The sequence below is a fragment of the Vidua chalybeata genome, chromosome 1 (assembly GCF_026979565.1).
Source record: "Vidua chalybeata isolate OUT-0048 chromosome 1, bVidCha1 merged haplotype, whole genome shotgun sequence".
Taxonomy (NCBI): domain Eukaryota; kingdom Metazoa; phylum Chordata; class Aves; order Passeriformes; family Viduidae; genus Vidua; species Vidua chalybeata.
Genome location: NC_071530.1, coordinates 134,189,592 through 134,204,395, shown reverse-complemented (window position 1 = coordinate 134,204,395; position 14,804 = coordinate 134,189,592). Strand labels below are relative to the sequence as shown.

Genomic DNA, 14,804 nt, shown 5'->3' with positions numbered 1-14,804 from the left:
ATGGTGCCCTGCTGGGAAGCCCTGCTCTTTGTGGCCTCTGCCTACACCAATGAGCAGTGCTGGAATACCACAGGAGAAGGAGAGAAACGCCGACATTGATCTTTGGATCAGAGAGTACACACATTGATCCCCAGGATCAATAGAGAGGTCAGGATTCAGTCACGCATGATCTCTAGCTACAGTTCTTAAGCAATTCCTGAAAGACGGTGGAGGGAGATGTATGTATGGATGACTGAGGGTTACATCTTGATCCCATTTTCTGTTTAAGGAAACCTACACTCCAGAAGAGCTTTTTTTTTTTTTTTTCAATTGCTTTTGTCTCTGAATCCATTTTCCTGAGCATAAAACAAATCTCAGTGTCCCTGGTATTGCAACACAAGCTATCTATTTCCTTTAACATATACAATGGTTTTAGACTTCTCTAATGTCAGGAAGCCTCCTAGAGCTCCTAAATGAACAACGAGAACAAAAAGGAGCACAAATTGCTTCAACACAGAGTATAAGTATCATCAATAAATAAATTAGTCAGGATAAAAAATATGGCTACAGAGTTTGAGAAGAGAGAGCTGCTGGCTCTGCCACTGCCTGGGCAGGCAAGCACAACAATCGCCTACTGGAGTCTCCAGAGTAATAGCAATAGGAGCTTAGGGACCTAACAATAGATCAGTGGCTTGCAGGTCAATGAAATGGCCAAGAAACTCTTGAATTCCACCCATTGTGCCATAATAACAGCCTTGCTTGTAAGCTGCTAAAGACAAAACACATCCAACATGATTTTAATGCTGCATTCCAGGTAGCCCAGCTTCACTAGCCACTTGGACATCACGGCTGCACATCACACAGGTTTTGCTGGGAACTTGGCACCTTGAATGCTACAGAAGGGTCTTCTCTTATTAGCACCAGGCTTAATCCATTTGGAGATAAGGGACATAGAATTCTCACACCTCAGTGTCTGTTATACACACCGGCAATGGGGGAAGAATATATTTCAACATTTTTCATCTTTTCATTTTACATGGTACACCATTAGTTTGTCTTGTATCAAAAAAATACACAGTAGAAGTATTTCATAGGAATCACTATAAAACAGGCTGCAGATTAATTCAGCCCTGTCTCCTCACATACAGACATTTTATACTCAGCACCAATGGAGCTGCCTGCAAAGAATGACCCAGGTTTGATATTAGGCTTCTAGGTCATGGTTTCACCTTGACAACAGCTCTTTCATTTAAAGCTGTAACATTTGCCAGGATCCCTAAGGTGTTTTCATTTTTGTCAGGAAGTAGAGGGGGAAAAAAAAGTATGAAAAAATGATAAATCTTAATTCACAAGCTACAGGACTATCTCTGTGTCTCCAGCACAAAACTTAAAATCCAATCCAGGACCTGGATGTGTATTAGGAGGCTGCAGATTTAAACCTTGTCCACCATGATCAAACTGGATTTATGGAGCATCATAACTCTCCAGACACCATCCAGCAGCTTATTAATTTAATAGACTCCTGTCCATTCCATGATGTTCCTGCCCTGACAGTCTCTCAAGATAAGGTGAAAGCCTTTTGACAGGACAGAGTGCATATATATTTTCTTCTGTTTTCTTGTGGATGGGGCTGTCGACAACTTGAAATGTGTGGCTCAGCAAATTTGGGGCTTTTTTCTTCACTCTTGCTTTGTAGGGAAGATGACAGAGGTAATGGTTCCATGAGCCCCAGGGGTCACAAGGTTATTGCAGTCCTCCGTAGTTACTGAGCATAATGGGTAAAAAAATAATTTAAAATAAATCACATTTAGCATGTATTACATATCCTGAAAATAATGATAACATTTTTTCTTAAAAAAATTTCTAAATGACTGATTCTACTGCAATTGACTTAGAAAAATGAGGGGGAGATACATACATTGAAAAAAAAAATCTCAGCACTCTGCTTGCATTTATTGTTGCCAGTAGTCTCAACGCATGAAGCAGTTCCTTTTCATATGGTCACAGTGTGAAGTGTAGACTGGGCTTCTTTTCCATCCTGAACATGCTGTCATTGGTGAGTTTTCGACTCATTTTACAGCTTTTTATAGCTTCAGTGCAAAATACATAAATCCATGCAAATCATGTCAGTATTCTGCCTATTTCCTCGTCTCCTCAAATGAAAAATAATTCCAAGTTTGAACTATGAAATACACTACACAGTAAGTGGTAAGAACATAAGAAAAAAGACCCAAATCAATATACATATGAGAACAACTCATATAATTTGGCTCTACATAAATGAAATGCACTAATAATGAACAAAAGCATTTTCATATTAGAAGTGGAAATTTAGTTGTACGCTGGTATTTCATCTTCCCTTTATTACCTATATGCTTAGAATTTAAAGGGCATGTAATAATATACAGTGTGCTATTACATGCATGTCCATAAAGCTGCATAAAATAACCTTTTTATTGTTGATATTAATAAAATCTACAAGGTTCTGACCTCTAACTCCCTAAAGCAGAAAATACCCCACTAGATCTATTTACAAAGGTAAAAATAAAATAAGCAAAAAGTACAGTCCTGCTCTGTGAGTTCTTTGAAGTCGAATAGTGTCTGAAGTAAATCCACAACACTGTGACTACCATCAACAAGCCATAAGAACCACCAGTGATGGAGGCAAAACATTTTCTCCTTCTGTGTCCAGCAAGGAAATTATCAAGATGGATTTGCAATACTTTCGATCATAACAATGCTATTGGCGTCCCACCTTCTCAACATCCCTGCAAAACCAAACAGGGAGCCTGACATCTACTTACCCCATCATACCCTTACGTCTGTACCCACATTTTCTTCCAATGACTGTGAATGAAGATATATTATTCTATGTAAGCATTATACACATAAATTATACTTCCCATGAGAAATATTTTGCAATTTTTCAGTATTGTGTAAAAAGAAATCCAAAACTAGCTCTTCCATAGACCTTTGATATTAGGATGTCACATGTGTTCTGTTAAAAACTCAGATGTTTTGTCAGTGGATACAAAGAAGGAACAAAAACATTTAGCACCACCAAAGGCTTCAGCACATTGTATAGCTAATGAAGGCATCCAGTAGGACAGCAGATGCTGCAGTTTTCTGACTGTCCAGGTGGAACAGACTTCGTAAATTTACTCAATTTGCTTTTTAGTAGTATGTGGAAAAAAGCCCCTTGCAATCTAAAATATATGCCCCAAGTAAACCTTTGGCCTACTAAACAACTTGTTCTCTGACCCAAACCAAATTATACTCATATTCTAATGCAGCAGTATTTAAACTTCTTATGGTGTTTGACCTCTGTCTCATTAGGGTCCCTGATGCTGTATGTCTGTGATGCAATGTACCATTACATTGCCTGAAGTTGCAGGGGAAAAAAACGTATTTGCTAGCTGAAAACTCTCTTGCTGGGGAAAACATGGTATCAAGGATCTCACAGAACAATCAAGAAAAATAATGCTGTCACCAAACAAAAAATTTAAGTACCCTTCTTTTGCAAGAATTGATTTTCCTCTATGTTAAAAATTAGAATGTTTACTTTAAATTAGCAAAATTAATTAAAAACTGCCTTCAATTTTTCCTAGTGGTTTTACATAACCCTTTTACAATGTTGGTATTTTCAGTAAATGGCACATACATCAGCTAAATAAGCCACCCCAGTATCAGTGAAATAAGTAACCAGTTATGTGTTTACGGACTTATTTTATGTGAATTATGGGGCTCAGCAGCCAGTGAAAGCCCCAGAAGGGTCGAGTCCAGCCCTTTGCCTCCAGCCCCGACTTCTGCCCTGCCCTCTCCTCTGTGCTGCCTTTCTTCAATCTTCTATTAATAAATTAACTACATGGCACAATTTCAATGTGGGTAGCTGTCATTTTAACTATTATCATTCTGTGAATCCACCCTAGAAGGCTTCTTCTCTACTGTGATTGGAGAATAAACTTTTTTGGGCAGCTTTCAAAAGCCACATCTGTTTGAGCAAGGACCTATTCCTTAGCTGTGTGGAGCAGCACTCCTCTGAAATTCCCTCCCCCCACTCCCCATATTTTTGTTCACCAAAGAAAATGACAATTCTCAGATCTCACCCTTAGGCAACATCCTCCCTAGCAAGGATTTTGTTATAGTTGCTCAGTGGGCACCGACTGTGATTTCACTTACGGAGAGATGGAGGCTTTTTATGGCACTCGATATCCTGTGTCCGCGCCACCAGCACAATTAACGGGAGCACCCTGTGGAATCACTTACGGAGATGTCACACAGTGCCTGTGCAACCGTGCTGGGGCAAGGATGGGCTTTCCTCCTCCCACATCCTCTCAGAAATAACGAAGGGCATAAACTACTCAGCGAGGCCAGGCAGAGGAGGAAATAACATCAGTAAATCACTAATGGAAATGCAAAACCAAACACTGCCTCATACAAACTGAGATGATGGCTAGCTTAAAAATGTACAAGTCACTGCCTGCAGCTGCCTCTCTTTTGGCAGCCGTACTGACCCCATCCCATCATCCCGTGTACCAGCACCCATCCCTGTCCCTCCAAGGGGCAGCCTGCAAAGCAATCGTTTCCTAAATTAGGATTTGTAGCAGGAGACGTGCCCCCCGGCTGCCACCTGGCCAGCAGCACGCTCAGTGGGACGCAACGCAACCTGACCGGCCCAGACACACGTTACACATGTTGGCTTTCCTGCACAGAGTTATCCTGTGGTGCTCTGCAATCAATTACTGTTATACCACCATCATTAATAATTTTCTTAATGAAAATGATTCTGTTGATCTCCGTTGTATTTTAATTATCAGAGTTAAGCATAATTACACTGCAGCTCTGAGCTGGCATGTAGACTCCTTTAGGGCGCAATTTTGTTTTAACACACTGATAATGTAATTTTACATTGTGTCAGTTGTTTAGTTATTATCCAGTCGTACAATTCCGCTGTATTCCTGATAACAGATAATAACCTTAGCACCTCCTATATCCTGAAGTCATTTAAAAAGCAATATTGGAATTTCACAACTAGCTAACTTAATCGCCTTATGATTTTATAATTCTCACAGCTAAATATTTGTACAGACACCCTGTTTTAACAATGCCACTAAACATACGGTATCCATACATTTCACATAAATGGTTTAAATAATATCTAGAAAAATGTCTGTTCATGAGCATGGCTCTTAGTCGGTGCAACTGTGGTTTTTACACTGTTTCTATTCTGGTCAGTTTATTTTTTAAAATCCTTGCTGTTCCAGTGAAAGATTTGCAGTAAATAAATATCCCAGCCCCCTCCTAGCTTGTGGGGAGACTCTTAACCATGGTCTTAGGGATTTTCCAGGTCTGGTGCACAACTCTGTTAGGCAAAAATGTTTCTAAAGTACACAATGCAGCAATGATGATACAGTTCATGCATTAATACTTCCTACCACTGCAACTTGCTTGAATTACGCTGAAGCTTTTTTTCTTTTAAAGAACATATATTTATAAATAAGCTTTAATTCATAAAATCTGTCTCTTAAATCTCAGTTTCTAGGACATATCTCAAATTACCGAATAGACTTTCTGAAAGTCCATTTTTGAAACAAGAGAGAATTTTACGACAACTATTAAAAAAAAAAAACAGCATTACTTTTGAATGTAGTAAAAGTTTCCTTTAAGAAAATGGAATGGAATGTGCTATGAATAGCCAGCTTGTATCAGAATTTGTAAAATGGAATAATAATTAACTATCCCTAATGAACTGTTTTTTCTTTTCTAACTTGTCCTAGTATTGGGGAAATGAAGTTATAAAAAATACAGGTAGTGATCCTAGACTAAACAGAATAATTAGAATATCACTTATTTCAAGTATTGAATATTTATTTCATAGCTATTCACTTTGAACGTACTCTAATGCATGATTATAAATAACTGGTTTCTTTATCTAAAGATTTGAATAGAAGATGACTTGTGATTGCACTTTAATAACTTAGAAATATAATCCTGTATGTGTGCATAATAAATAAATAATAAATAAAAAAATAAATATGCACACATATGCTTTGTTTGTTTGCCTAGGGAAAATATGAAGTATTTTATGCAGAAAAGGAGAGCATTGAAGGCAAACAGGGACTTAGTCAGCCAGTTCAAATTCTCTTTCAATAGAACCTACACTCTAAACTCCTGACCCTGAGATTATTCTGTGTGCAAAATGTGGGTGACTACAGTCCTCACAGCCTCTACTGAATTGGAAATCAGAACTGACATTCCTATGTTCTCCCGAAGGATCTGGGGAAAATTCTGCTCTCAAAGATATCTCTATAATGAGCTAAAAGGAAATATGGCATGTACTTCTGAGTCAGCAACTGATCAACCAGTACTATGTACTGTTAGCCAGTTCTAAACTTATCTTCATCTTAGAAATGTGCCAATTTACTCCACTCATCTCATCTTGAGTTTAGTATGGAACACAGCTCCCAGGTGACCAAATCTGTTACATGGACAATTCCACACATTTGTTGAGCTAATTGCTTTTAGAAATAACAACGTATTGCTAAGCAAACTAACAAAATTATACACATGCAGCTACAACATAACATCGAATTACAGCTACATGCCAGCTGACGCCGTTTCATTAGAAGTAATGGCACTATAGGAGACAGAAAGCTAACACAAATCAAAGAAATGTAATCTGGAATGATGAGATACAAATTGAAGGGAGAAACATTATTCTATTTATTTATTTTACCATCTTCTATTTGACATTGTTTTGTGATCCAAGCCAATTAATCTTTCTAGCACAAAAATCCCAACACAGCTCAAGGCAAGGGTAGATGCTTAATGACTGACAGAGCAGCCACCTCAGAGCACAAAGAGAGGAACAGAACACAGTGAAAGCAAAGCATATCTACAAGTTCCTGCATTAGTTTAGTGAAGCAGCAGGTTTTTAACATGTCTTTATCCTCAAATTTATCCTCAGCTTTAGTTATAATATGCATCTGTGGTAGAGACGATAGAATTCACCTTGCGTACTGTTCAACTGGCTCACCATACCTTGTTAACCAAGTACTAAAATAACAGGCATGATCAGTGAAACAAAACCCAACACTTTTGAATGAAAATACTAGTATTTTGGGTTAATCAGATTGCATCAAACTGAAGCAAGTTCTTTACTATTTGAAAAAAAAAAAAAGAAAAAAAAAAAAGAAAAAAAATTGTATTTCAATGGAATAAATAAGACAGGACCAAAACTGTATAATGAATTAGTTAATGCTTCTAAAATACTTTGAAGATGAAAAGTCCAACTGGTAAATATGTGCTAAGTATTATAACTACAGAAAGAATATAATACTTGATAAGACATCATCCTATGGGAATTTGCAGGAGCTATGTTTTAGAGGGAAAATAGGTTACCATTACATTAAGAAGTTTTTGCAGAAAAGTTTGCCTGTGTGTATTCAATATTATGAATATTATGCATTATGAATGCAGCTCTGGATTCATGCAAAAAGCTTCAGTGTGTTTGATACTTTGCTGTCTCTTCCACTTGGGCTGCAATCAGCAAGCTGTGAAGGGAGGGCAGCTCAACCCTTTTTAGATCTGAGCCCAGTTCTCTAGTAGTACTGCAGGTGTTTCAGGTTGTAGAATGAACGTGTTGACATTCTGTAATTATAATAGAAAGAATTTATAAGACCCTGGTGTGCGACTCATTTTTAACATGCAAATTCCCTGTTTTCAGTGTTTCAACTTTCAAAGGCTTGTGGCAGTTTAAAGGCAATCCTCTTATAAGTGTATAAATTGCAATGATTATAGGAACAAGTTGTAATTGTTTCTAGTAAGTTTTTTAGGAGTCTTTGATGTTATGATTAGTGTTTTTGTATGTTAATATATTGATATGGGTACTTATTTGCCTGGATGCTTGTATGCTGAAATGGTCACTAGGTTGCCTCAGCAAACAAATCTTTGATCTCAGTAGGTCTGTTTGGCTAGAAATAAAACCTAAAAGAAATTAAACAAGAACAGTGCATGTTCTAAAGTATTCACAAAGTGCTGAGATTGAAATACAAGGAAGGAAAGTCATAGTTTTGCAACCTGATCTGTAGGGTAAATGCCAAACACAGCTACACTAAGTTATTTTTATTCCATATATTCAAGCGGTGTTTTGTTTCTCTTTTTTAAAAACATATTGTAATGATTCTCTAGTTGCATTTAGAAAGCTTTCACAGTGACTGCACCAGAGTGGTGCATAGTCCATGGTGCTATGGACTGAACTCAAGGCTCTTTGTGTTGTTTTGAGATGTAAGACAAAAACCTGTGCACCTGGAAGCAAAGGAGCTGTTAGATGTGGTGGGTTACATAAAGCATCTTTGGAGGGCAGCCTCGTAAGAACTTCTACTGACTTGAACAAATCTGAAAATTCACATAAGACACAAGTGATATCCATTGCCACTCACCAATACACTCCAGTGTAGCATCATCACATCATGCCGCCACAGAGAGTGGAATGTCAGAGGTGACAACCCTGAAATCCAGTTCCATTTATCTTATGCTACCATTCTGACATAAAGTCTTTTCATAGTCCAATCAAATTCTCATTCTTCATATGAAACTAGATTTCAGTTAGTAGTCTACAATGTAATGTAAAATAGAGAAATGATATCCAGTATGCCCAAACAAAAATGTCAAAAAGAATTCACCTATTCAAAGCATATAGGTTTCACTGATGTTTCCTAGAGCACTGACTCTCAGAGAGAAATGGACAGTATATGTTATGCCAGCTGATGTCCTTCAGTGTTTATAAAGCATTTAATAAACTACAGCTACCATGTGGGTTTTTATATCACAAAAAAAAAAAAAAAAAAAAAAAAAAGGCAAAACCAGAACATGGAAGAAAAATAAGACCAAAACCTGACATTAAAAGGAGACTTAGTATTAATTTTCCTAGTATGCAACAGGTACATATTTATCTCAGTAGCTTACACAAGAAAGTAAAGAAAAAAAATCAGTTTGTGTTTACCTTTGCTGTACACAATGCAGTTGTTTTTGTTGTCTTCTACTCCTTGCCAAGTCACATCCAGCAGCCACTTGGGGCCAGCAGTCAGTACCATAGGGACTGAAGCCTTTGTCTTCTGTAGGAAGGATGATAACAAAGAGATGCTATTTGTTCGCCTTGATTAAGAACTTGAATAATAATGGTAATAATAATTTTATTTGCAAACAACGAAATCTCAAAACCCATAAGCCAAAGTGTTATTCCCCTGCCTCAGATTTTTTTTTAAAGAAGACAAAAGCAGGAAGCTTTAGTTCTTTCATTGATTGAATGGTGAAATTATTATCAAGGATTTTTCTGCATGATATTGGATCAGATCTCCAAGATTACACATATCTCTGGTGGCTGAGAATTATAAAGGGAATGCAGATGACTTTCACAGCAAAGAACCAAGTGTTTAGAAGTGAACTTTAGATACATTGTACCTCATTATCAATGGGATCTCACTATTTCCTGAAACAGACAGGAAAGAATTTAAAGAATTGGTATCCATTTCAAAGATCTGTCCTGGGTAACATTTGTATTATCATCGGAAATTGTTCTGAATGGATAATGGAATTTTTTACCCCTTCGCTATGTGTTGATGTGTGATTTTACTATGTCTGAAATGGTAATAATGCTAATGATTCACTGCAGAAAGAATATAAAACAAGTTGTATTAATACAGTCAAAGACTTAAAAGTAAAGCATGACATCATGACACCTGAAAGGCATGCAGATAATTTACCATATCCTGTCTGTATTTCAGATTCTATACTTAGAGATTTTTTTTATTTGAGGCAGAGGACTGTAATTTATTAACAATTAACTCCTTTTACTAATCAAATGGCAAAAATTCTGTGGGTAATCCTGAGTTTGTCAGTATGTGGCACTTAGACTTCTCTCATAGACAGTTCTTTTCCTCTCCATCAAGAATAAAACCACAGCAGAGAATACAAAGTAAAACAGTCTCAATGCAACTTTTAAGTATTTTTTTTTTTGGGATATAATTCTGTCCAAGACATTCCAACATTTTGTTAGAGAAATCATAAATTTTTATACTCCACCAATAATTCTCTAGTTGTTTCAACCTATTTTTTATTGTAATATTCTGTATTACTGACCAAGATTAAAAAAATTAAGATACTGAAAATCATATTTTCATGGACATTCCAGATGCTTTGCCAACATTTATTATTGATAAGTATTCTAGAAATGTAGTGAAGAATAAAAACAGTTACAGCAGAACATATTACATTCACAAAAGGTAACTGAAAATATTTATTGAAAACAATATATTGCTTAAAATATTTTAGTTATATAAGATTAAATCAATAATCTTAAAAAATATATAATTATTATAATTACATTAATATTTTAATAGCAATGATAGAAAAAGATTAAATGTCACAGATCTTCATATTTTTGTGGGGTTTTTATCTGTTTAGACTGTAATACTGTTTTATCAAGTACACGACTTCTTAGACTTCTTACTTAATTTTCATTTTAGATTTTACATTTTTCATACAAATGTTTGTGCATAAGTCACACTCCTATATGCACTCCATGACATTATTCATCTTCCCTATGTATTGGGAAAAAAATTAAATAATTATGAATGAAATTAGGAAAAAGGAATGTAACATCCAGCAAAAATACTACACCTACCTAGTGTAAAAATACTGAAACAAGAGACGTGCAATGTCTCAACTCCTAATACTGCTTTTTCTGTGGGTAGTTGCAGAAAGTAAGTTTTGTTTATATGAAGTATTACGAGAGTCAACCCAACTGCATGCACTTGTATTCTTAATTTAAATTCTAATTAATAATTGACCAGTAAACAAAACTATTTTATTTTTTTTAAAGTTGGCTAACTTTCTATGTAAATTATCAAGAGGCCTGGTATTATCAGTTATGAAATCAGTGTAAAGCATATACATATGGACTACATAGAAAATAATGACATAAACAAGGCAAGAATTGACAGAGAGATGCAACAGATAAGATGAAAGTATCATCTCTATCTTCTATCATAGAAAAGTCTGAACTTTACTGCAATTTACACCAAAACAGTACTGCCACGGAAAACAGGCTGCCACGGAAACAATTTCTAGTGGCTTTCCTCAAATAGCTGAGAATCATACCCAAATTGAATACAAGCTGAAGCAAGAATGTTGGCAACTATGGCTGCATAGCAATCATGAAGAGGAGGATCAGGACACACTCCAATACTTGCTGCATTTCTCCAAGTGCCATTTCAGTCAAGCCTTTAACATGTTTTTGTGCTTATATGTGCTTTCAGTCTCTGGTAATCCCAAGTACATTCAAAAAACAGTGAAATATTATCCAGCTAGGAGACTTTTCCAAGTACACCACAAATTATTAAGACATTCAAAAAAGGTTGGGTTTGTTTTTTTTTTTTCCAAAGTTGGAGGCCAAGTTAAAAAACAGAACAAACCAAAATTCTATCTTTTAAGTGCAGAAGGGATCATGTATTTAATTTTCACAAGATTTAATTCCTATTTCTGGTTTACTTCTTTCCAGATGTCTGACATTTCATTGTGTCTCTTCCATCTGCATTAAGGTGGTATCAAAAAGCCTTAAATAATATCAGGATCTTCTTGTGCTGGGCAATAGTTTATCTACATAGACAGGACAAATAATATGTCCTGGGAAAGGATTATACTTAACCACATATTGCTGAGGAAGAATGAGATACAGAGATACCGTTTGACTTTCTCATGGAGATTAATTTCTCCTTTAGTAAGTGGTAGGCTTAGTCCCAGGCCACTGCCCCAGTTTTCTCCAGACAAGGAGAGAGGCCCAGGCTTCATCCCTTCTGAGGTGAAGCAGGGTGGTAGCAGGTAGACTGAGCACCAGCAGTCAGCATGTGTGACTGCTTTGCCATTTCCCATTTAGAGGGCTTTTTTGGAACTTAAAGAACCCCATGGTTATCACTAAATTAGCTTCCAGGTCAGCTTGGCAGCTGAACTTATAATCAGCTCTGCAGCTGTAAGTGGTCTCTAAACACTAGAGACAGGCTGGAGGAGAAACAGGGTGTTTCATCTCACAGCTCTGCTAGCCCAGAAGAACTGGTGGACACCTCAAAAGAATTTCCCATTCTCCCATAGCTCTGCTCCCAAGCTGCACAGATATGTAAATAAACTTATTTTAATATGAAAGCAAAACTTCACAAGACCCCAGCTGCTTGTAAAGCTTGGCAGCTCCACTGAGGGATACCAGCAGTGGCTTCCCTTTGATGCACCTTACTTGCATATTGTATAAGCTGTAAGGCAGGTCAGGACCACGGCAGCAGCACTTGGGGTCTGGCATCCTGTGAGGTTTACACATTCATAGGTGTTCACCACTGAGAGAAGCTTGCTCTTCTTGTGCTTTATTACATAGTAAGAACAGAAGCAAGCCTGCTGATTCAGGAAAGGCCATTTCCTTAAAATGGTTAAAATGAAAAGACCCCAGTCCAAGATAACAAGAAGCTATGGTTAAATCAGTCATGCCTTTATCACCTCAAGATTAGACTACTGCAATGCGCTACACCTGAGGCTACATTTTAAATCCATTTGAAAGCTGAAGCGGGTGCAGAATGCGGCAACCCGCTTCTAAAGCAGGATATCGTGCTTTGAGCGCATTACACCAGTGCTTTTTAATTTGCACTAAGTGCCTGTGGAATTTAAGGCACTGGTTACAACCTCTGAAGCCCAGGACCTGTCTGTTTGAGATACCTAATTGAGACCTGCCAGGTTCTTTGTCTCAACAGTACAACCACAGCTGAGAACCACCAAGGAACATGAAAAAGGGCTTTCTTGGCTTGACACCGTAGAAAGTCTTGGCAGGGTAACACGTTCTTCATGACAGCTCTTTTACCTTTGGGACATCATCCTACTTGAATTAAAGTACATTCGTGCTCTGACTCTCAGAAAGTTCTGTGAAAAGCATCCTGTAATTCAAAAGACATATTTGTTATACTGCAAAATTTAGTTGGTCATTCCCAAAATAGTGATGGTAGGTGTTACCTACTTTACACTCTTTTGTTTGGGCTTTTTTTAAGGTGCTAGCAGGAATATCTCTAGCTTAAGAAATATACTTTTCGACACATAAGAAAAAAGCTTTGTTGATACAGAAGCAACAGTATTGCAGCTGTTTACAAATAAGACTTCATAAACCAAAGTAATTTTATTTCTCTCTCCAAAAGAACTGCTACACATTATGCAAAAGCTTACAAAATATTCTCCCTGCTGCCCAAGTATAACCACAAGGATCTGCTAACACAGGTGTCTGTAAGATAGGACCATACAGTAATTACCTCACGTTTTTCAAATGAGGGCACGTTATAGACCCACAGTATTGTTCACTGCTCTACACTAGGTAACTCTATATTCTACACTTGAGTGATGTCTCCCTGAAAATGCAATTTCTGCTAATGTTTTCATGCCATAACTAGACAAATTTGACAAGGACAAGCAGGGTCAAAACTGTGATCTCTCAGGGAACAATTAGAATTAGCTAATGAGGATAAAAGAGGTCAGGCAGGCATCCACTTTTCACTAACCTTTGAAGCAACTGGACAAACAAGGGAGGTAACCCTCAATAAATGTTTATATTCAGTCAAGAGGTTAATGGAGATAAAAATAGCCATCACAGCAGGCCGAAAATAGTTTTGCAGTCTTGCTAAATGGAATCAGTGCTGACAAGTAACATTAGATGGGCTCTTCCCTGCAAAGATTTCTAACATATGATGTGTGTGGCCTGGCAGAAGCTTGAGGAAACCCCCATGCTGAAGAAAAATACAGCGTGATCCAGTTGTTTGAAATCTAGGAAATTCTGATGTCAAATGCCCGATCAGTGCTAGCTGTTTTTTCAGAAGCTGTGCTACTGAGCTCATGTTCAGTAAGTCACTGTGACATGACCATCCTGTCCCAGGCATGGTGTTCCAAGAAGTGTTCAATATTATTTAAAGAGATCTACTGATACTCAAAGGCTTTGTTTCTTACTGTATTTTGGTTCCTGCAAACAGATTTTCTTCCTAAATTTCCCAAAGAGCCTGAGTTCCCATGAAAGATACAGAATATTACCAGAATATCTTCATGACCTTGGAGAAAGTTCTAATGCAATGTCCCTTGGGCAGAGTTAGTTTATATAGCCAATTAAAACCAAGAGTGTACTGGGAGGAGAGCTGTAAACATATCTCAGGTGCCTTCAGATATGAGTCTGGGCTAGCAAAACACCAGTTAATACACTGGCAGAGGTTTCTTCCTTGAAATTCAATTTAAATTCAATTGGATCATCACAGGGTTGACATGCTGAAACTGCAGAACATCCCCTCTTGAGAGGTTGAGTTCACCTTTGATGATCACCATACTCAATTCAGCAAACTTTGTAAGCTCATCAAATCAATTCAGTTGGGAAAGGCTCCTAAGGGTCATTCTGGACAGCACAATAACAGATATCTGCATAGGTCTCAGACTATCCCGGATTAATTAATATTTGTTTTAAGGTGCTTCTGAATAATAAGAAGAGTGGTAACTCCATTTTATCACCTCTCACACTGACTGTCTAAATGCATTTCTTTACTTATAACTGATTACAAATTCACGAAGCTGTAAGACAATCCCATCCAAACAGCCCAATGGACAGACAGAGATCTGCATCCTGTTCTTCATTTGTATGCAATCAGCTGGACTGTCTTTCACTTCCTGTAGCTTTCCTGAAAACTCTTATCTTTTTCCAAGGAGGATTCAGTCTTGGAAGAATATTTATCTCAAGGCCTTTTCTGGAACACCTGCCAGTCAAG

General features: G+C 37.3%; 1 protein-coding gene across 1 annotated transcript in view; it reads right to left on the bottom strand.

Annotated features, from left to right (window-relative positions):
* ZFPM2 (zinc finger protein, FOG family member 2) overlaps window positions 1-14,804 on the bottom strand; it is a 307,673-nt gene that overhangs the window by 103,026 nt on the left and 189,843 nt on the right. The window contains exon 5 of the mRNA XM_053962116.1: window positions 8,984-9,095. Within this exon, the coding sequence (XP_053818091.1) occupies window positions 8,984-9,095 (112 nt within the window). The remainder of the gene's footprint in view (window positions 1-8,983; window positions 9,096-14,804) is intronic.